The 24,300-nt window shown below is 36.5% G+C and overlaps 1 protein-coding gene across 3 annotated transcripts in view; it reads left to right on the forward strand.

The window, feature by feature from the left end:
• Positions 1-24,300, forward strand: part of HMBOX1 (homeobox containing 1) — a 166,996-nt gene that overhangs the window by 120,620 nt on the left and 22,076 nt on the right. For all 3 annotated transcript variants that reach the window (XM_025393806.1, XM_025393805.1, XM_025393807.1), the window contains 2 exons: positions 485-595; positions 10,564-10,717. In XM_025393806.1, the coding sequence (XP_025249591.1) occupies positions 485-595; positions 10,564-10,717 (265 nt within the window). The remainder of the gene's footprint in view (positions 1-484; positions 596-10,563; positions 10,718-24,300) is intronic.

Consider the following 24,300-nt stretch of genomic DNA (forward strand, 5'->3'; position numbering starts at 1 on the left):
CAATGACCTTTTGTTTCCTAGCCCCTAAATCTTTTGGTCAATATCTGTAATGAGTAACAAAACTTGCTGACTTGACTTTTTTGCTCAATATCTGTTAAAAGTTTTATTATTCTAAATTAGGGGTGGAATGGAGAGCAGTGGTAATTGAAGGAGCACAAATATAATAAACTCTGACAAATAACTCTTACTTTAGGAATCTTTATCTCAGATTCATGGACCTTTTTTGGAGATTAATTTTAGAGGCCATTGTCGGGTCTTAATTAATAAACTGCCTTGACGTCTAAGAGATAATTTCTGAGTATATCCTAGCCAGCTCAGTCTTTACAGTCTTATTACAAAATCCAATAATAGTTTGCTCAGGTTGCAACTTCCTTATGGACTGGACACAGAGAATAAAGCACCCAGTAACCTAGAACCAAAGGAACCTTTATTAATTTCACTGTAATTTCTGTGCCCCCCAAAACTTATTTCTATTTCTACATAGGTATCAGTCAGAGCCGGATCTCTCATTGGCTGTTGCAGCAGGGATCAGATCTGAGTGAACAGAAGAAAAGAGCATTTTACCGATGGTATCAACTTGAGAAGACAAACCCTGGTAAATAGCATTTTCTTTTATTTATTGCATCTGAAACAAGACAGATATAATGAATTACTTTAATGACTCCATGTGCTAACTTGTTCAGTAAGATAGTTTCATACTTTACTATGGTTGCTTTATGCAGAAAAACACTCTTAACGGCAAAAGCTAAACCCTGATTGTAATAAATTTTATTTTATTGTCTAATATTATCAAGTTGTATTCATTTCTTCCCCTAAGACACCTCTTTACTTTCAGGTTATATGATATTTCTAGCCATAGTTTGAAAGAACGCCATGAATGTTCAGTGGCTGATTTTGTTTTCTTCAACTACATAACTATGTAAGATTCCGTATCTTTTTTTTTTTGTGGCAAATCTTGTTTGAATTAGTAATGTAAATTTAATATTTTTATTTAATTCATGCTGTACCATATCCAATGATCTCTGCTAATGATTTCTTTTTTTCTAATTCTAATGACCTGGGTAATGGATGTGTCTTTGGACTTTAGGATGCAGCTGCCCTGATGACTCCCAGGAGCAGCAGTAGATTGGAAAGCAGAATGAAATCTTAAGAAAACTAAGATGACAAAAAAAATGTATGTCTAGAGTTGGAAGAAGTAGGCAAGATCTATTCAAGATACTTTTAACAGGTGATTTTATAAAGTAAAATCTGAAGTTATGGGACTATCTCAATCTATACTTTACGCAGGCAGGTGGCCGTGAGCCTGCCCTCATGTGTAAATTTATGATTGGGTTGTGTATTCTGTAATGCTGCAGCCTTAAAGCCTTTGCACACAGACTGAATCACTAGTCAAAATAGCGCATAATAATAGCATTGGCTCTGAGGTAGAAATAAAGAATGTCATAGACATGTATTTTTGTATTTAAGTATGTGATAAGATTTTTTTCCCCAAAGGTCAGTTTCTCAATCCGAATGGTCCAGGCAGGGTGAAACACAAGAGACCATATCAACCTCTACAATAATATTAAAAGTCTGTTCTGACCCCCAATTTTTATTTTGAAATGTTTCAGATGTACAGAAAATTCAAAAGACTAACACAGTAGACACCTGTTTACTCTTTCTTAGATATGGTAATTAATAGATAGATATAATAGTTACCATTTGGCCAGGTGTGGTGGCTCATGCCTGTAATCCCAACACTTTGGGAGGCTGAAGCGGGCAGGTGGGCAGATCACTTGAGGCCAGGAGTTCAAGACCAGCCTGGCCAACATCGTGAAACCCTGTCTCTACTAAAAATACAAAAATTAGCCAGGTGTGGTGGCGTATGCCTGTAGTCCCAGCTACTTGGGAGGCTGAGGCAGGGAAATTGCTTGAACTCGGGAGGCAGAGGTTGCAGTGAGCGGAGATGGTGCCACTGCACTCCAGCCTGGGTGACAAAGGGAGACCCTGTCTCAAAAAAAAAAAAAATATATATATATATATATATATATATATATATAATTATTAACATTTTACATTTGCTTTATTCCTATAAAAGAAATAAATTAAGATTTATGTATGTGTGTATTCAGCATTCATCTCCTAAGAATAAAGATAATCTGTATTACCACAGTCCTCATTATTATACCTATGAAAATTAATAATAATTTCATATTATCATTTTATATCCAGTCTGAGTCACATTTCTCTAGCCATTAGAAGAATGTCTTTTGTAGCTCTTTTTTTAGTATCTCTTTTAGGTTGGAAAATTAGGATGTCTCTTAAATCTAGTAACCCAAACTTTTTTTTTTTAATGACATGAACTTCTTAAGCCATGTAATTTGACAGAATGTCCCACATGCTGGATTTTTCTGTTTACTTTTATTATCAAATATCTCATTTCTTTATCTTCTATATTTCTGTAAACTGGAAGTTAGAATTAAAATCTGAAGTTAGGATTCATGTTGAATATTTTAGGCAAGATTACTTCATGGATTATTTAGGGAGGCACGTACTAATGGCAGCAATTTATTTTGAAATGCATCAGAAAATAAAATGGATTTATATTTAGGGAAATGGATAGGTATGTGATAAAGTAAAGTATGTGGTATGAGTATGGTTTTCACTTAAAAAATTATTTCACTACTGTATGTTTGAAAATTTTTGCAATGAAACACTGGGGAAAAATACTTTGTAGGTAGTGTTTACCTAATATTGCCACATATTAAAAGGCCTGTCAGCATTAGAAGGTTGTAGCACTATTCATATGCCAAGTTTGATGGTTTTGTTAAAATGGTAACCACCAGATCTTTTCTTTGCAGTTTGTGAATAATCTTTAGGGTGACATTTTGCCCCTGGATAAATATCCTTTCCTGCAGCAGCTTTCACCAATGGCCTTAGCATTCATTGATGATTCTTGATTGAATCTGTTATTCTAATGGGGATTGCAAAATGGGGTAATCAACTGGTAAGGCCAAATTCCCTCACTGGAGTTTCGGGGTTGGGCTCTAGTCCGGCTCTGAACTAGAAACAGGAGGGAGGACTAAGGTGCAGCTCCAGGGCCACGGTGGCATTGTTGCAGCTGATCTGATAGCCAGTTGTTGGATACTAACTACAGGAGTCCAGCTTTAGCACTGGGCTGATAGTGTTCTTCCAAAACTGGTTTTATTTATTTTTTTATTGTTATTTATTTTAGCTTTTAAAAGTCTTATTTCCTATTTTAGTTTATCTTGAAACCAGAGCTGGGCCCACTCATTATCGGGAAATTAGAGGAAGGTAGAACTAGGGAATTGAAACTAACAGCATTCTTCTATCTGATCATTAAGAGCTGATTTCTTTAAGGACATAGTGCCTCCTTTTAAGACGTTCCTTTAATTATCTGCATTTGGTTTTTGGTGAGGTTGCATTATTGTCACCTTTTTAAAAGAAATACTTTCTATTTTTTGTTTAAAAACCAAATCCTAACTACTGGTTTTCTTGTCAAGTTTTTCTGTGGGACATAATTTAAAGGCAGCCAGAGATAAGAGGGTAAGTTCATAATTGCCAGTCGGTAGTTGTTGTTGCATTAACAGCAATTGGGTATTAGCAGTTGAAATTTGTTTATCTTTTTCTTTGTATTTTCACCTTTATTATAAAGGCAAATATGGCATAGAATTCTTTCTTGATAAAAATGATTTTGTTTTGTTGACTGTAAAATAACCTTTGATTTTAGCTAAAGAATTTGGAGCTACTATTGCGTTTGGTTAAGATGAACTAAAATTATGTTAGCTTATAGGACAGCAGATCCTTTGTTGCAAGTCATTTCAGACCTGATTAGAATCCACCCAAATGTCCCTCAATTGAGAACTGGTTAAATAAATTAATGGCACATCTGAACAATGGAATCTTATGGAGCTATGTAACTACTTTTTGAAGGCAGCTTTATATGAATTAAATTTATATGAGGTGATATGGAATTCATAAGTAAAAAAAGGTACATAACAGTATCAAGGGCATATTTATGTAGGGGAATACACACACACATACACATGTATATACTTACCTAAGCATAGAAGATCTCTGAAAAGCTGTGTTAGGAACTGGGAAGAATAGCTCTGTGGAGGGGAACTGAGTGACTGGGAGTACAGGGGTAAGGTGTTAACTACACAGCCTAATGTGTCTTTCTAAATTTTGTACTATGTACTTGTATTGCATATTTGAAAAATAAAGTGTAATAGGAAGGAGGGAGAGACCAAAAGAAATCAATCTGCCTTGTAAGAGAAAGAAAGAAAGAGAGAGAGAGAGAGAGAGAGAGAAAGAAGAAAAGAGAAGAGAAGAGAAGGAAAAACTTAGGTTTATATAGTCCAGACCTGCTTTTGAGAAGCAAGTAGAAAATAAGTTGTCTGTGATTTTTATCAAGTAATTCTTTTATTTCATAATTTTTTGTCTGTCTAGGAAAGATAGCTCATTAGGGTAAGTGTAAATAATGTGATCCCTTTACATATATTCTGAGAAGAAAATGCAAAATTAAGAAAAGTCGCGGCCGGGCGCGGTGGCTCAAGCCTGTAATCCCAGCACTGTGGGAGGCCGAGACGGGCGGATCACGAGGTCAGGAGATCGAGACCATCCTGGCTAACACGGTGAAACCCCGTCTCTACTAAAAAATACAAAAAAACTAGCCGGGCGAGGTGGCGGGCGCCTGTAGTCCCAGCTACTCGGGAGGCTGAGGCAGGAGAATGGCGGGAACCCGGGAGGCGGAGCTTGCAGTGAGCTGAGATCCGGCCACTGCACTCCAGCCTGGGCGACAGAGCGAGACTCCGTCCCAAAAAAAAAAAAAAAAAAAAAAAAAAAAGAAAAGTCGCAAAATGAAAAACTACTTTTTCTTTTTTCTTCTGTAAATTTAAGCATTTAGAAAACAAAAATGTTTCTATGTTCTATGACTCTATTCCCGTGCGTTAGAGGATTTCTCTTTGTATACTTTGAGTGAAGTTCTTGTTTTGTTGTTGTTGTTTAGACAGTCTTGCTCTGCCGCCAGGCTGGAGTGCAGTAGCACAGTCTCAGCTCACTGAAACCTCTGCCTTTCGTGTTCAAGCAATTCTCCTGCTTCAGCCTCAGGAGTAGCTGGGATTACAAGCACACACCACGGCGCCCAGATAATTTTTGTGTTTTTAGTGGAGATGGGGTTTCACCATGTCGGCCAGGCTGGTCTTGAACTCCTGACCTTGTGATCCACCCACCTGGACTTCCCAAAGTGCTGGGATTATAGGCGTGAGCCACCGCACCCAGTGGAAGTTCTTTTTTTCCACCTCTTCAGTCTGGATCCAGTTGGATATGGCTTTTGGTTTTTTGTAAGTTTCTCTTTAAGTGGACTCAGCAAGAAAAATAATAGAATGGATATTTAGGTTAATTTTACTGATAACCCAGTTGATATAGTGTAGTTCTCTGATAACAGACTCATTATCAGAATTTACCAGCGTAACTGAAAGCCTGCCAAGGCATATTAATAAAATAGGCTGATGTAAACGAATCAGATAGATTTTATCTTGTTTCTTGTGAAAACACTTACAAGAAAATACCTATTTTTTTTTTTTTAAAGTGAGTGCTAAATTCAGCATGGTTGACATCAAAAGTCCCTTTATTTGATCAAATTAAGTTCACAGTCTTTTTCCCTTGCCTAATTTAAACATTACTATAGCAGACAGGGTTTGCTGAGTTCCTCTTGGCATGTGGCGCATATTCTGCATGTTTCTAAACAATTAAATAAAATTTGCCAAGAAGGTTATGCAGCAAGTACATGAGATAAATGTCATCAGAAGAAATGTCCAGTCTTTCACTTTCAGAGTGTTAGATCTCAGAGAAACGTGTGTGACATGGGGGGAGATGTGAAATTTTGGAGAGGCTAGTTCCTATGGATGGCATAGTAATGATGTGCTTATAGTCCCTCACCCAGAGCTAACCCTGATCAGCAAGAACATTATCTATCATATATGTAAAGAGAACACTTAACAAAATTTTTAAATCTCTTAACAAATTATGAAAAGAGGTTTTTTGTTTTTGTTTTTGTTTTTGTTTTCCTCATGGGTTTAGATTTGCTAGGTGAAGGTGCAAAGTTTTGTTTTAATGAAAACTTAGATGAGGAGAAAAAACATTTCTGTAAGGAAATAGACAATACACTTTTCCTGTTAGGACCTTAGCTAACCCAGAACTCCTGTATTTTACTTCAGAGGAGTTTAAAGGCTTATATACATTGTTCCTGCATTCTAGTATCTTTTTGTTTTTCTGTTAGAGTCCGTAGTTTTGAACTCATTCTTGGATTTTTTCATTGCTTTTCATCCATTTCAACCAAAACAAGATGAACTAAGGTTTCCAGAACAAATCTGTTCATTAATAGACTGTTTCCAGAGTACTTTTTTGTGCTGTTTTTAACTACCGCTACATTGAAAAAGAAAAAGGAGCCAGAAAAAAATCTGAAAAGTAATGTAATAGTATGTTTTAAATTAAGCATTTTGATGAATTTAAGATTATTCATTTTTCACCTTCTGTGTGTAAACTGTCTTGATTTCATTCTTTTTCCCCCCGAGACAGTATCGCTCTGTCACCCAGGCTGGAGTGCAGTGGCACGATCTCAGCTCACTGCAACCTCTGTCTCCCGGGTTCAAGTGATTCTCCTGCCTCAGCCTCCTGGGTATCTGGTGTACGCCACCACACCTGGCTAATTTTTGTATTTTTAGTACAGACGGGGTTTCACCATGTTGGTGAGGCTGGTCTTGAATTCCTGACCTCAGGTGATCCACCTGCCTCAGCCTCCCAAAGTGCTGGGATTACAGGCATGAGCCACCGCACCCAGCCTTGATTTCTTTCAAAATAACCAGGCCACTACTTACTTTTCTATCTTCTTTTTCTCCTTTTTTCCCTTTTTTCCTCTCCCCTTTTCCTTTTCCTTCCTGCCCAGTTTTATTTCATCTGAATTTCCTTCAGTTCTTGAGACGCTCTTGACAATATAGAATATTATAAAGAAGTATAATATTAACAATAAACCCCAATACCAAGAAAGAACCATTATTATTAGTTGGCTTATTTCCTTCAACCTCTTGGTTAAGATTCTTTCTGTTCTCTGTTCTATTTATACACATTTATCACTCTGCTTACTGAGGAGCGTGCCGCAATTATGGATGTGGCCTACTACCTAGAATTCACTGACCTATTGCCCACCTTTCATCCTGAAACTCTTTCTTTCTTTACCAGGGTCAGCCCCTAGACAAGAGGTTGTATTCCCTTATTGAGTCTATTTCTACCTCTATCTTGATCAGCCATGATAACCGGTTGGCTGTGTTTTAGTCCTTTTCACCCTTGCTGTAGAATAAAATTTATATAATTTTAATTAGGTAGATTCCAGAGCTCTTGCTATGCTGTAATCCCTGCTTGTTTTCAGAAAAGTACTAAAGACTGTGAAACCCTCCAGCCCCCAAATTCCTGCTTATGTCTAAACTTAGTTAACTTTCAATTAGGCCCAGACTAAATTCTCAGTTTATTTTGGCAGAGTGAAACCCTTTTAAATTGTTTAAAGAAGAGTTTCGGTTTAGAGTTTCATGTTGGGTAGAGCAGAAATGTTTTTAAACCAGGGGTCAGCAAACTCTTCATATAAAGGGCCAGACAGTGAATATTTTAGGTTTTGCAGGTTATATGATCTCTGTCACAGCTACTCAGCTCTTCTGCTCCAGTGCATTCATAGCTATAGACAATCTGTAAATGAATGAGCATGAGCATGCTGCAGTAAAACTTTATTTACAAAAATAGGCAGCGGGTATAATTTGCCAACTCTGTTTCAGGGTGGGCCTTAAATCTCTAAAGCATTATATGATGACAGGCTTACTTGTTTGAGCAGAAATGTTAAGTAGTTAAATATTTACTTTCCATCACATGCTATAGGAAATCACATACATACTAAGGGCTGAAACACAAAATGAAAGATATAAAAATACCCTGAGTGATATTCAAACCCATTGGCCATAATACAAAAGACTGACAAATTTGACTATATTAACAATTAAGATCACAAAGCACACTATAAAAAACAAATGAATAACCCCCTATAAAAGGAACAACAGATAGGACTTCACAAGAAAAGATATAAATGGTCAATAAACAGGAAAAGATGCTCATTCTTGTAAGTAGTGAAGCCTCTATATTAAAGGGAAATTTTTTGCTGCCAAATTTATACATTTGAATAATTAATAATAGTGTATTGGGGGATAAAGGGAAATAAACAACTGGGGATGATTGTGATAATTTTTATTAGTTATCTATTCTTATACAATAAATTACCCACAATTTAGTAGCATAACACAATCAGCATTTATTATCTCATAGTTTTCATAGATCAGGAATCCAGGAGTGGCTTAACTGGTTGTTTCTGGCTCAGAGTTCTGTAGAGGTTGCCGTCCAGCTGTCAGCCTGGGCTGCAGTCATTGAGACTGGATGGTCCACTTGGAAGTTCACTCGTGGACGTGGACAGGTCCTAGGTCCTCACTGCTTGTTGGTCAGAGACATCAGTTCCTCACAACATGGCCCTCACCGTCCACTGCCTGAGCGTCCTCACACATGGCAGGTAGTTTTCCCTTGAGTGAATAAGAGAGAAAGCATCCAAGACAGATGCCACAGTGTCTTCTGTATTCTGATCCTGGAAGTGACATACCATCACTGCCACATGCTGTTGGTCACACAGCCTAATCATGGTGCAGTGTGGGAAGGGACTACACAGAGGTGTGCAGACCAGGAGGCAGGGATCCTTAGGGACGTTGGAGGTTGACGTCTACTTTCATGTGCCGGGACTGAATGTCTGAGGCCTTGTTTCTGTCTGTCACCTGGTTTCTGCACTTCTCCATGTGGCATTTGCTGTGGCTGCAGCGTCCAAGATGGCTTTTTCTCTCAAATGCTGGCACCTGGGTGGAGTTGGCACAAGCCCCTGGGGACTGTCAGAGCATCTTTCACTCCATGTGGCCTCTCCACGTGGCTATCCTGGGCTTCCTTACAACATCATAGTCTCAGGTTAGTCAGACTTCTTATATGGCCACTCTGGTTTCCCCCAGAGCCAGCATTTTAGGAGACCTAGGCAGAAATTTCAAAGCATCTTATAACGTAGCCTTGAATTGTTTAGGTTTTCTTGCTCAACAACCTGTCATAGGACTGACCCAGATTCAAGGGCATGATTAGCCAGAGGTATGACTTACTGTGAAGAGCCATCTTTGAAACTTATCCCAGGAAACCATGATTGTGAGAGATGATGCTGACGTGTTCTAAAAGTAGTAGCAGTGCAAGAAATAAAAATTGATCTGATACTGGAAATATTTTGATAAAATGAACTTGCCTATGAATTAGTTATGTGGTAGGTGGGAGAATTAGAGAAGTGAAAGATTAATTTGAGAATTTTGAGCTGAGCAGTTTGAAGAGTGGGTATCTATTTACTGAGATGGGAAAGACTGCAGGACAGTAGGTTTGAAAAGCAAAATCAGTATTGATTAATATTTTGGACATCTGTGTAAGAGAATACATCTAAAGATGTAGCTATTAAGAAAGGGATCTATAATAGGTCTGTAAGTCTTGAAGTAGAAATGCTATCCATAGTATTACTTGCAAGGTACAATAAAGAGAGTATTAATTCTGTTAGAAAGAAAGAAATATTTATTAATATTCATTAACATAAAATTAATATATGCATTAATGTTTGCATAAACTACGGGTTCTAATGTGTCTTTCTAGACCTCTATTAAGAGTTTGAATTAAACTACAGGCAGAGAGAACTTGTTGAAGGTTTTTTATTAGAAGACCGATATGATCATAATTATGTTTTGGGAAGATGAATTTAACAGTGTAAGGAGTGAAAGAAGAGTGGGGTAGCCAGGGACTGAACTCCATGAAAGCATATACCAAGTTACACTGGAAGTCTATGAAATAAGTTCATGGAGGTCAGAGACAATGTTGCTTTCCTGGTTGTATTCTTAGCTTCTAGCCTGGAGCAGGCCACTTGAAAAGGATTTGATAAATGGTAAATGAATAATGAATGTGTCATTGGCAATTCAAGCTATTTGAGAAAAGAGTAATCTGAATTAGTAAAATGTCTCAATTATAGATATTTTTCATTGAAATTTTATTATGTTCAAGAGGTAACAGAATCTAGTATAGCATCTAGACCTATAGAGACCTGATTTAGTTAGTAGACAAAAAGCACATCAAATATCATCTTATTTTCTTTCATGCTGTATTTCACTCTTTAAAAAAAAGAGTTTACAAGAATTAGGATTATTTTAAGTTTATCTCCTACATGCATAAATTCCTAACCTCATAACTTATTTGAATGGTAATGAAAGATTCTGAACATCTGAGGTATATTGTTCAAAAAGTATAACTATCAAGCAGGAATTTCAAAAGAAATTTTTCAGAGGAAGATACATTGATTAAGTTGTCACTAAGCCAAAGACCATACTTCCCTAGTCCCATAGGAGGTAGATGTCATATTGGTTTAAATTAACTGCAAGATATTTGCTAAAACTGTCTTATTTATTTCAGGCGCTACACTAAGTATGAGACCAGCCCCCATTCCAATAGAGGACCCTGAATGGAGACAAACGCCTCCCCCAGTCTCTGCCACATCTGGTACTTTCCGACTACGACGAGGGAGTCGATTTACTTGGAGAAAGGAGTGCCTGGCTGTTATGGAAAGGTATGTGTCTCCTTTTTCTATGAGAAATCTCGCAAACTTAGGGAAGACATCAACTCTGGATAGATTGGGACAGTTTTCACTTCAAACAAGTAATTGGGTATCTTGGTTCTATCTCTAAAAGTGCATTAGAATATTATAAATGCTTTATTATTGAAATAAGGTGATCTTAGCATTGAGAATTCATAAAGCTGGAGTTAGCATCTGTCAATTTATTTTACTTATAATAGTGTCCCCAGTAATTTAAGAAATGTTGGAATAAATATTTTTTGAATTCACATCTTTGTATTATATTTTGGAAAACTCTCTGAAGTCTTCTTTTCATCAAAAATATTGAATAATTGTATAGGAGACTACTGAGATTTAACTTTCTTTAATAAGGAGTATGGTCTAAATAAGCTTTGTCTCAAAGGTTAAAAATACTTATTTTTGACTTTGTTTTAGTAATTTATCCTCTCATTCTACAGTACCTGATCCATAGTAGGTACTCAGTGATTTTTTTTTTAACCTAAATTTGACCGTAGCTTCAATTTTCCCATCTGAAATGGTATAAATTAATTATGATTCTGAAATGTTTGGCATACTTAGCATAGATCCTATAGTAGAATTATCTTTTTAGTCATCTACTTGTAAGTGATGTTTACAGAGTTTTTTTTTCAGTGGAATTTTGTTTATATGCAGTTAGGTAATAATGTTCCAGCTGTACATTTTTCTTATCTGACCTGACTAGTAGAATTGGTATACTGGACAGAGCACTGGACTCAGAGTCGGAAGACTTACACCCAACTAACTTTGTTTAGGTCACAAATTCTCAGCTGTAACTTCATGTCTAAAATGAAGTTTTTTGATAGCCAATATGTCATCTGAGACTTTTGCCATCTCTCATCCTGCTACTTTCTGATTATTTCCCAGCTCATGAACTTCACTACCTGAAAGAGAGGGAGATTTAAAATGCCGAAATTCGGATGTTTTTGTTCATGTGATATGGTTGAAATTAATAGGTTTGCTTAAGGTGAAGGTGAGATCCAGTATCCAAAATGAGATTATAGGTTATCCATTGATGTTGTCATCTATTCCTTTCCTCGCTCTCTTTATTATAGATGAGAGCAGAAGCCATTTATTGAATAATGAATCCTTATATTCTTGAGTCATTAAAGTGAAAGAATGAGACATTATTGTCCTGGAGACCTGACATTTACAATCTGCTCTATTTTTCTCATCTAGGAATTTTTATTCTTTTTGAAAATTTCTTTAGAACTTGGCACACAGCAGATGAGAATTAAAATAATGTCTAACCTAAATTATTTTCAATATTGTACATTTTCCTTTAGGTATTAGCTTCTACCTGGTGCTAAGTTCTAATTGTGCTAGTGACTTAGCCAGTTAGTTTTTTTCATGAAAATACCAGTATATATTTATCACAAAATGTCAGCATGAGAAAGAATTAAGTAAAAAATTGATGACATTAATATCAATAGGTGATATTCCTAATGTACTTTCAGAGTTGAACCTCAGAGACTTAGGGATTCTTATTTTTCCTAGGCGACAAGAATTAGACACAGAATCACACTGAATTTTAATTAAAAAGATATTGAGCATTTACCCTGTTCTATGACTCCTATTTAGTCTTAATTTATGCTTTTTAACATTAATTTTAATTAACAAATGGCTTTATCTAATCCAGGAGTTGGTTATCTTTGGCTTAATTTTATGTTACCTGGCACAACTAGAAAGAGGATGCAGTTTATGCCAATAGTTGCAAAAGTGCAGAAAGCCTTTCAAAATACTTAATAGTACAGAAGGTCACAGTATGATTTTTGTTCTGTAAAAATGTAACTTTTTGTTTTCCAAAATGAAATGCAAAATTCCTACCCTTAGTATGACACATAAAATTTTTTCTTGACTGAATGGACAAATAAATACATAATGCATAGACTGTAAAACCAGCAAAGAAAGCCTTACTCAGATATTAGTATAAGAGAAAAGTAAGGCTGGACATGGTGGTTCACACCTATAATTTCAGTTTTGGGAGGCCAAGGCGGAAGGATCAGTTGAGGCCAGGGGTTCGAGACCAGCCTGGGCAACATAGCAAAACCCCATCTCTACAAAAAATTCAAAGAATATCTGAGCGTGGTGGCATACACCCACATTCCTAGCTACTCAGGAGGCTGATGTGAGAGGACTGCTTGGGCCCAGGAGTTTGAGGTTACAGTGAGCTATGATTGCACCAGTGTACCCCAACCTGGGTGACACAGTAAGATCCTATCTCAAAAATTAAAATGAAATTTTAAAAAAGTAAAAAATTATTCCATTCTTCATATATCAAGATAAATTTCAAATGAGTCAAAGAAGTGAATCCATGTAAATAATAGAAGAAAACATGAATCCATATAAATAATAGAAGAAAACATGAGTGGGGAATGGGAAAAATATTTCCTAACTGTGACTCAAAATCTAAAAACAATAAAGGAAAAGATCGATAAATATGATTGCATAAATTAAAAGAAAAACTTTGGAGGGAGAAAAAGCTGAGCAAAGTAAAAGACAAATTGGGGAAAAAAATTGCAACTTTTATTATCTCTAATAAAGAGCTCTTAAAAGAGAAAAGACCAAGAACTCTATCCTTATTGGGCTAAAGATAGGAGAAAAAAATGCAAATGGTCCTTGAACATATGAAAATATGCTCAATCTAATTGATAGTAAGAGAAATTCAAATTAAAACTACATTGAGATACTATTCTTATCACATTGACAAAAATCCAAAAGTTTGGCAACATTTTCTATTGATTGGGCTGTAGAGAAACAGACACTCTCATACATTACTTGTAGAAATGCAAAATGAAACAACTTAATGGAAGGGAATTCGGCAATATCAAGGAAAATTACCTATGAGTTTACCCTTTGACTTGACCTTCCTACTTCTAGAAAATTATCTTAGGACCAGTGGGTCACACCTGTAAATCCCAACCCTTTGGGAGGGCTGAGGTGGAAGAACCACTTGATGCCAGGAGTTTGAGACCAGCCTAGGCAACATAGTGAGACCCCATCTCTACAAAAAATACAAAAAAGTGTGGTGGGGCATGCCTGTAGTCCCAGCCATTTGGGAGGCTGAGGCAGGAGGATTGCTTGAGCCCAGGAGTTTGAGGCTGCAGTGAGCTGTGATCACACCACTGCACTCCAGTCTGGGTGACAGAGAAAGACCCTATCTCAAGCAAAAAAAAAAAAAAAAAGAAGAATCTTAAAGATACACTGGCAAAAAAATATGAAAAGATAACAGCACTGTTTTTACTAATTTCAAAATACAGAAGATGACCTAAATGTCTATTTGTAGTGACTAGGTCAGGAAATTATAGCACATCCATGTATTGGATGTTGAAGCCCATGTAATGGAGTACTATGCAGATAAAGAACAAAAAACTCTGTATACAGTGTTCTCCAGGATACAACATTAAGTTAAAAACAAGGCAGAATCAACTGTATATAATGCAAAGCTATCATTTATGTATTTGCTTATAACTTATTTTAAAATGGGGGAATAAACCACAAAATAAATGGTTATCAATAAAAGAGAAACAACTTGGAAGAGGGAGGGGTAGAAGCTAGATTTCTCAGAAAACACTTTGTTTTGACCTGTGACTTATAAATTATAAAACAAAATTTAAAATCAGGGAAAAAATGGGGGGAAAAGGGTGATCTTTAAAAAATAACTAAAATGAAACCTGTGTATCAAAATAGTGACTTAAACACCCAAGAATTCTCAAAATGTGTTTATAACACAGTAATTTCACTATATTTCCCAAGTGGGAAACAGCTTAAGAAAAAGAAACAGCAAAAAAATCTTACACTGTTTCTCCTGAATTTGGTGTCATAGATACTGCTATTTAGATACTATTTTTATTTATATAGCTAGATAGGTGTAGATATAGATGTAGGTACAGATAAAACAAATAGTCATATTAAAGTTATTAGGAACCAAGATTGTCAGTGCAAAGGAAAAGAGAAATATAAAATCAAAAGATTTAAATAAAACACTGTAGTCTTCTGTGTGTATGTTTGCATAGAGATAGAAATTTATCTTGATTTAAAAAAAAACAGCCTTAGTGAAATACAATTCATCTATTTAAAGTGTACAATTTAATGCTTTTTAGTATATTCACAGAATTATGCAACCATAACCTCAGTCAATTTTAGAACATGTTTATCAGCCCCCTTCCCTTTTTGAGACAGAATCTTGCTCTGTGGCCCAGGCTGGAGTTCAGTGACATGATCATGGCTCACTGCAGCATCAACCTCCTGGGCTCAAATCTTTCTCCCACCTCAGCCTCCTGAGTAGCTGGGACTACAGGCACGCACCACCATGCCTGGCTAATTTTTATATTTTTGTAGAGACAGGGTTTTGCCATGTTGCCCAGGCTGGTCTTGAACTCCTGGGCTCAAGAGATCCACCCACCTTGGCCACCTACAGTGCTGGGATTATAGGCATGATCCACCGCTACAGCACCAATTTTAGTAACCATAAGATTGATCAGTGAATTCAGTGTTACTTTCTTGATTCACTTATTAGAAAATCCCCTATTAACCATCTGCCTAATAGTTTTAGGGCATTGATTCTTAAATCTGGATGCATATTAGGATCACCTGAGGAGCTTTAAAAAAAAAAAAAAACTATCAGGGGGCTTCACCCCTGACGGACTGAATCTTAATTTCTGGGTGTAGAGCCTAGGCAGAGATATATTTTGAAAAGTTCCCAAGTGATTCTGAAGTGTAGGCAGGACTGAGAATCACTGTTTTGTTATCTATTGATGATTGCTTCCTAGTCATTTTTTCCATAAGGAGTCACAAAATTGTTGTATTGAAATTTGTTTATTTCTTGTACATTAATCAGCTGGAATTCTGTAAAGAACTTTCCCTCATCAACTCTTTGGTTACCCTGAAATGTACTCCCTCACAAATGTGTGGCGGCAGGGAGGGAGCTAACATGTAAGTAATTATGGAACTGAGAACTGAATGCTGTTATGACAAAAGGAGCATGTAGAGAAAAGTGGGAAACTACACTGAAGTGGTAGCATTTTGGCTGCATTCACATGAGGGATAGGAGTTCACGAGTTAGAGAAAAGGCATTATAATGTTAGGAGCATTCTTACTTTGATTATTCAGAACTTGGTTATATTGTGCATTCTATAATCAAACAAGCACCGTGTTTAATTATACCATAAGCGTTGGCATTCGGGCCTTATGTAGGAGATATATCTGATTAGATAATAGTGGTGGGAGTATGGATAATGGACAAGAAATCAATCAAGTATGTATTTTAATACATACTACATGCGTATAATTGGAGAAATAAATGTAATATATATCTAAGTTATAGTATCTCCCTTCATAAATCTTAAGGCAGTGATAGCTTACATTTGAATAGGAATTTAATTACTATACAGTTACTGATCTTATTGATAATTATATGAAATTATTTTTATTTAAGTTTCAGAATTCTGTACTGTAGGTATTTTATTTGCAGTTTATATATAAGAACCTCAGAAAAAGGAAGTGACTAACTCATATGCAAATGGATTAGAGCAGGGGTCCCTAACCCCCTGGGCTGTGGACCTCCACACAGCAGAAGGCAAGTGGCAGCAGAGCAAGCATTACTGCCTGAGCTCCACCTGCTATGAGATAAGCAGTGGCATTAGATTCTCACAGGAGCTTGAACTCTATTCATTTTCATCCCTAAACCACCCTTCCTATCCCCCACCCCATCTGTGGAAAAATTGTCTTCCACGAAACTGGCCCCTGGTGCCAAAAAGGTTGGAGAACACTGGATTAGAGGAGGGATAGATGGAGGCCAGCTTAGGAAGCTATTAGAGTAACCTGTGCATGACTGCTGAGGGCCTAAGCTATATTGTATAAGCAAAAGGATAGCAAATGGATAAAAAGTGATAGATATCAGAAAAAAAAAACGGAAGAAAAACAGTCTAACCTAGTTACACACTTTGGAATGACAAAACAGGAAGTATTTAAGAGTTTAGCATAGTGATTAGAGAGCATCTGGGAGACAGTACGTGTTATTGGAAAATGCTTTCACTGACCGGGCTCAGTGGCTCACGCCTGTAATCCCAGCACTTTGGGGGGCCGAGGAGGGCGGATCATGAGGGATCATGAGGTCAGGAGATCGAGACCATCCTGGCTAACGGGTGTGAAACCCCGTCTCTACTAAAAAATACAAAAAAAATTAGCCAGGCGTGGTGACGGGCGCCTGTAGTCCCAGCTACTCTGGAGGCTGAGGCAGGAGAATGACGTGAACCCGGGAGGCGGAGCTTGCAGTGAGCCCAGTTTGAGCCGCTGCACTCCAGCTTGGGCGACAGAGCAAGACTCCATCTCAAAAAAAAAAAAAAAAAGCTTTCACTTTGGGCAAATCATTCAGCATCTCTGGGTCCCAGTTTCCACATTTATGAAGAGTTAAATATCATGATGAAGTAAAAAGATGGACTTCAGAGGCACACAGACTTAGGAATTAGTCACAGCTTCACTTTAATCTGTGGGAATTTCAGCTTTCTGTAAAGTGGAGATGGTTATTATGAGAAGAGTTATGAGAATTATTTGAGATAATATGTATAAATCACACAGTAGAATGCCTTTCTCATAACCCTTATTAGACCACTGTTCTTTTTCCATCTAAGCTTTTTCTAGTTTAATGCTTTGACTGTGAAGTCACCTCAAGATTTCTGTGTTAGGAGAGTTCAGTGGCACTAGAAATGGAGACTTGGGAGTCATCAATATATTAGGTACAGTTAAAGCCATGAGTGTGAATAAACTCTGGTTAAATATATCCACTTATACAGTTCGTGCATTTTTGCAGCAAAATGTGGCTGGAGAAAAACTTAAAACCCTACTGACTGATCTCATTTTAAATTCATGACCTTGAACCTCAAGTGGGTCTTTAATTCTGCCAAGCAGAATATTATACCTTTCTGGTTTATTTTTTCCCACTCTCCTATAAGATTATTTCACACTTTCTTCTTTCTCTGCAAACTCCCCATCCTCATTCTCTCATGGTGACCTTGCTCATCATGAAAGGAAATGAAGAAAATAAAGCAATCAGAGACTGTCCACAAACTACCTACTTGCTACCATGCACACACACACACAGAGTTTTCCTGCCTCTTAACATACCCAGAGCACTTCAATGATATGTATATTTCCTAGTATGTGTCTTGGTGCATCATTCATATATATGTGCATTTTCTCCTTCTCTGACCTCATTCCACGGTGTATTCCACATATTTGACTTTTAAAATATTTAATTCCAGAAACATTTATTGTCACAAAGGACAGTATTCTATGATTCCATTTAGATGAAGTATCTGGAATAGGCAAACCTATAGAGACAAAAATTAGATAAGTGGGTTACCTAGGGCCAGGGGAGGATACGGGTGTTGGGAGGGGTATGTGATGGCTAAGGGGTGTGTGTTTCTTTTTGGGGTGCTGAAGATTTCTAAAATCAGTTGTGGAGGTGCTCGTACAACTTTATGAATATGCTCAAAACTATTGTATGCCTTAAATAAGTGAAGTTTTTGGTATATGAATTATATCAAGCTGCTTTTTTTAAAAAAAGCATTTATTCAGTGCACTATTAGAAGCTTCACATATACTTACCCTCCGTATTTAATTCTCACTGTAGTCCTGGTTTTTCCTTTTTCTAATGAGGCAGTCAAGGCTCAAAGAGGTTGAATAACTAACTTCTTAGGACCACAAAGCTAACAAGTGTCCCAGTCACATGTAGATCTTTTTTTTTTTTTTTTTTGGAGACAGTCTCACTCTGTCACCCGGGCTGCAGTGGCCAGATCTCAGCTCACTGCAAGCTCCGCCTCCCGGGTTTACACCATTCTCCTGCCTCAGCCTCCCGAGTAGCTGGGACTACAGGTGCCTGCCACCTCGCCGGGCTAGTTTTTTGTATTTTTCAGTAGAGACGGGGTTTCACCGTGTTAGCCAGGATCTCCTGACCTCGTGATCCACCCGTCTCGGCCTCCCAAAGTGCTGGGATTACAGGCTTGAGGCACCCGGCCACATGTAGATCTTTAACCAGTGCTATTCATAGATTTGAGTTCTTCTTATTAACTAAGAAGAATGTTATTTTAATTTGGGTATATACTGATTGTTTTTAATTCGTGGACTTGGGCTTTATTAACTCTAAAGTCTGATGTCCCTAGATTAATATATGTTGCAACCTTCCATTTGTTTAAGAGCATATGGGGATTAGAATGGGGAAAAGATGAAACAAGAATGGCAAAATGGTTGCTAATTGTTGAAGCTGGTATGTAGGGCATTGTGGGTTTATTATATTTTTGTGGGTTTAAAATATTTATAATTAAAAAGGATTTTGTTTTTAAAAAGAGGACCTGACTAGATTTTAATGGATAAAATATATAATTGACTAATATTTATTCGTTTTTTAAATAAAGCATTTGCTGTGTGTTAACAGTAACCTAGGCTTACCTTAAGTAGTTTACAAATTCTCAAGGGGAAAAAAGTCATCTATAGTGAATGTCTGGAATATCTGCATATGCAGATCATGTGATTCTACATGCTCAAACGTGATTCTACAAACCTAACTGTCCCATTTGTTCATTCATTCAATGAAGTACTTAAGGGCTGTGAGGCAAAGTGCTAGGAATAGAAAGAATAGATACATTTAAGGATGAGAAGAGTGAAAGGAGTAGAGCTGAAGAGAAGGTTTATGTTAGAAGAAGTTTTGGAGGCTTCATGGCCTAGGAGAGTGACTTCTAATATACTCTTTCCTTACTAATCTTTCAGCAATTTGGGCTAGATATTCCTTTATCTTTGGAAACAGGTGTGTCTCTAGAACATTAGCGTATGTGACTGGGACACAAAAGAGTAAGACCTGGCTATAGCACCTATTCTGGTCACAAGGGAGGAAGGTAAAATAAGCCTCCAAATCTCCTTACAGGTTTTTCAGCCCAACTAAGCAAGAACGAAAGAGAAGCAACAACTTGGAAAAAAGCTTTGACTGGATGCAGGCATAAATGTGAGAATACCTAGCAGTGATAGATAGAAGCAATAGAATATAATGGTTAATAGTACCAGCTTTGGGGCCAAATTTATGTGGAAAGGTTACTTATTGCTATCATTTTTAATCAGAGTGGCTAAATGATGACCCTGTATTTGGGTGTATCCAGGAACATGCAAATTAAATGCTAATGAAGGCAAATGAATACCTCTGTTTGTAATGAAAACTATTGCATGTTTTATTTTTCTTATGGATAAGTATATTTAATATGTTTTTGTTATTAAATTCTGTTCATGTTCATCTTCAGTGAGCAATATGAAACAAAATCATTAGTAAAACCTAGAACCCTCTGAAATTATACGGAAAATATTTTGTTTTTGTTGTTTTAACCTCTGTCAGTCTCCAAAACAACTTTAAAAAATTAATCCAAAATATTCTCCCAGGCAAGGAATCAGCATTAAAAATTTTAGCTTGAGAGTATCTCTTTCCCCCAAATTTAAGCATCTAAAAATCAGGTCTTACAATAAAAGTGTCTTCATGAACAACAATAGCATCACAACCACAATACTATAACGAATCAAAATTATATCATAGTTTTAAATTTGGTGTCACTGCTGTTAACCTGACATGTATATAATCTGAATTAGAGACATGCATCTAGTAACCAAGTGGATTTTATTCAAGGATGCTTTACATACTGGGAGAACTAGCATGGAAGAGACAAATCAGCTTGTAAAACGATTTCTAGAACATTGCTTGAGGTTTCTGTAATTTAATTTTCTTGGTCTTTACTGCATTTTGGAATTCTTCCCAGGACAGTTTATTAGTACATAGACTTTGGTTTCAGTCTCTTTCCTTTCTCCTTTTTACTTTTAATTTTTTCAGTGAAGGTTAAGACTAACAGTTCCAGAAACTAAATTCTATATTTAACTGCAGACTGGGTGTGGTTGGTTCAGACAACTGCAGTGCAACTTGCCTAGTGTTTTGCAAGTCATCAAAACCCTGACCTGCAAAGAACATTTCTTTTCCTAGTCTTCTGACTCTGAACTATGCGGAGCGATGATATGATGATCTGTAGTAATACTTTTCGTATGTGTAAAGACAAAAGAGACGCATAGGTTCAAGCTTCAAGTGACTGTGGAAGATCAGTTTCTTCTGTGTTCTTTTATAGCAATCTCTGAATAATATTAACCTGCCCTATTTTCCTAGTGTCACTTCCTGTTATTCTTTTATTACCTTTATTAACCACTGTGAGATTTTAAAAATATTTACCCAGGAAGCTCTCTCCACTTCTTCTCTCGTTTCATGAAGCTATGCTTTCATTTAATATATTTTTTCTTGTTTGCTTTATATAATTTGAGGCTTTCTTAATTGTCATTTAAAAATGAAGAAATAACTTCTAGTAGGATTTTCCCCATCTTAAAAAAAAACACTGTACCTCTTGAAGAGAATCCTGTTACTTTGCAAAATGCAAAAATAATCATGTTTTTCTTCCTTAGCAGTATCCTCACTTTGTTATGGCATTGTGATAGTGATGCTATTTTGTTTATATCTTTCATTATTCTGTATAATGTACCAATATGTATATCACTTATGCAGAAACCTATGGAGTTAGAGACCCTTCTAATGTCAGTAAGATTACTCCTAGCCAGAAAAATAATTAGAGCAGAAATACTTATAAATCCTTTCTAATATTGCTCTTCTGAGAAATTAAAACCTATCTGGATGTTTCTTTGGACAGCAGCTTGTGTCATGTGAACAGTAAGTGACTTTTGCTCTTGTTGTACAAAAAAATATAAATTGCATCTACTGACCACTGATTCCATGTAAGCAATCCAGGTGTAAGCTGAGAGCCTTCCTTTGATTTCATTTACCTATATTTGGTCACCATTACTGCAAAGAATAAGGAAGTGACCCTAAAGATCATCTAGTTCAGTTTGTTGTTTAGATCAAGAACCTGTAATTCAAAGAGACTAATTAACTTGGTTACATTCACACAAGAAATAAGATTAAGTTGCTTATTTTGAGACCTTACAGTTATGGGAACCGTAAAATATGATTTGAAAAATAATTCTACTCGTTGAACTTCTTAGCCCTTTATCTTCCTTAACTTTTATGTGGTAAACATTTATTGACTGTTGCTAAGGTTTAGACTAAGAATTGGGACACAGAGATGAGGAAGACAAAAGTCCTTATTTCATTTAACCTAGATTTCTTCTCTTTGTTTCTTTATTCTTGTTTCTCTTAGGCCCCCTTATTATTATTATTTTTGTTTATTTTCGTTCCTAAACTCCTTTCTGTATCTTCCTCTTCCTCACCTTCTGGTACTTTAGTTTGCCAAAAAGACTTCTGTCCATTTCTTTTTTCTTTTCTTTTACACTTTTTTCTTTTAAGCACACCCTCCAACTCTGTTCTTAGTTTTGTTGATTATAATGTAAAACTGAAGTATGTGCTTTAGTGTATCTTATACTTTCTGAATAAAGTATTAGGTTCCAGTTTTTTTTTTTTCATGTAAAAAACAAAATTGTTTTCATTTAAAAAGCAAATTTTTTTTTTTTTTTTTTGAGACGGAGTTTTGCTCTTATTGCCCACGCTAGAATGCAATGGCGCGATCTCGGCTCACCACAACTTCCGCCTCCCAGATTCAAGTGATTCTCCTGCCTCAGCCTCCCAAGTAGCTGGGATTACAGGCATGTGCCACCCCAGGCCCAGCTAATTTTGTATTTTTATTAGAGATGGGGTTTCTCTATGTTGGTCAGGCTGGTTTCGAACTCCCAACCTCAGGTGATCTGCCTGCCTTGGCCTCCCAAACTGCTGAGTTACAGGTGTGAGCCACCACGCCTGGCCGATCAATACCTATTTTTAAAATCAATTAGTAAATGTTATATAATTTCTTAAAAGGTCCTTCAAGTTATTAAAATTATTCTATCACTCTATGCTATGATTGTAAATAATTTCCTGTTTTTGTGTAGAGTCTTTGTTTTCTCTGAGATTCTGTGGCTTTGGATAAGAAATTATTTCCCACCCTAGAATTAAATCTTTGGAAAATAACTGACTCTTAGCATAACAACACAAACAGACTAACTTCAGAAAACAAAATCACGTCCATAACTAAGCTCTTGCAGAAGAGCAGTTCTTCAGGACTGTGTTTTAATGCATATTCTCATGAGCTATCTTAATAGTTTGTTTAGCAATTGGCTTGGATTCTGGTTCCCTCAGTTTTTATGGTTATGCATTACAGAAATGAAGTATCTTGAGGTTGCTGCAATCTGAAAATCCTAAGAAATTATTGTTCACCTACCTTTTTATCAGTCTAGGTAGTTAGAATTACTTCCTTCTTCCTTATAAATGAGAAAACTAAAAACTCACCTTCCTACTGCTTAGAAGAAATCAGCTTCTCTTATTTTTCAGTTTATCTCTAAAACTTGTTTCAGCGCTTTACAGTTGCAAAAAAACTTACATTTCATTTTCTTCTTTATTATGTTGCTGCTGAATTGAGCGAACTAGGTGAAGATATCTTCTTTATATGTCATAACAAAGAGCCCATGTATCTGACCAAGATGGTGGTTATATTTGGATAGGAAATTCAGTGAATGTTTTTCCAGCTTCTTTACATTCACCTCTGATAGCTTTGTAGCAAGTGGCTAAGTCAGTGATGATGAATTTATTAAGTGGAATATCATCGTAAGATGACAGATATGGCTTATGTAAGTTTGAAGAAAAATGCAAATGAAATAATGTTAAGCAAAAGAAGAAACAGTATATTATAATAATGTAAAAAGCCATAAATATCCAAATATAAATAATGAGAGAAATAAATAAATAATTTACCTTATATACTGAATAGTTTGTACTTTTTTTTTTTTAAGTTCTTTTTTTTTTTTTTTTTTTTTCTGATGACATAATGGTTAAAAACACAGACTTTGGAGTTAGAACAACTGGTGCTCCAGGCCCTACCCTCTTACTCACCAGCTATGTGTCCTTATGGAAATTGCTTGTTATAAACGATTTTAATAACCATACCTATCTAATACGAGTACTTTGGTATGGCTTTAGGAACATACTTTTTCTAATAGTGTTGCTCCTCAACGCTGTACCCCGTGCTGAGGAGTATGGAAAGATTAGCTCCTAGCCCTGGCAGGCTCAGTCCATTGGAGGAGTCAGGTTAAAAATCTCACACAAGAGATGGGTACCAAGTACATGTAATAAGGACACAGGAGAGTGGTGCAAGGAAAGGAAACCTTGAGGTCACAGTGGAGTGGGGTCCTGGAGAGCAGTACAGTTTCGATGGGGTGAGAAGAGGAAGAATGACATGGCCAGCAGTGGGAGCAGCATGTGCAAAGGTACAGAGACTGGAAAAATGAGGCTGCTGAGTGTCTGCTCAGTCGGGTTGGAAATGAGGCTGGGTGAGTAGCTTCTAGTCAGATTGGGAATGACCTTACATTGTGACATTTGCAACATTTGTCTTTCTCAAAGCATGCTATTTGTATCTATGTGAAGTATGTTCTTTTAATAACCAAAAAACAGTTTTCTTAATCAGTTTTTGGAATTGTTGGTGCCA

This window comes from Theropithecus gelada, chromosome 8 (genome assembly GCF_003255815.1).
Source record: "Theropithecus gelada isolate Dixy chromosome 8, Tgel_1.0, whole genome shotgun sequence".
NCBI lineage: Eukaryota > Metazoa > Chordata > Mammalia > Primates > Cercopithecidae > Theropithecus > Theropithecus gelada.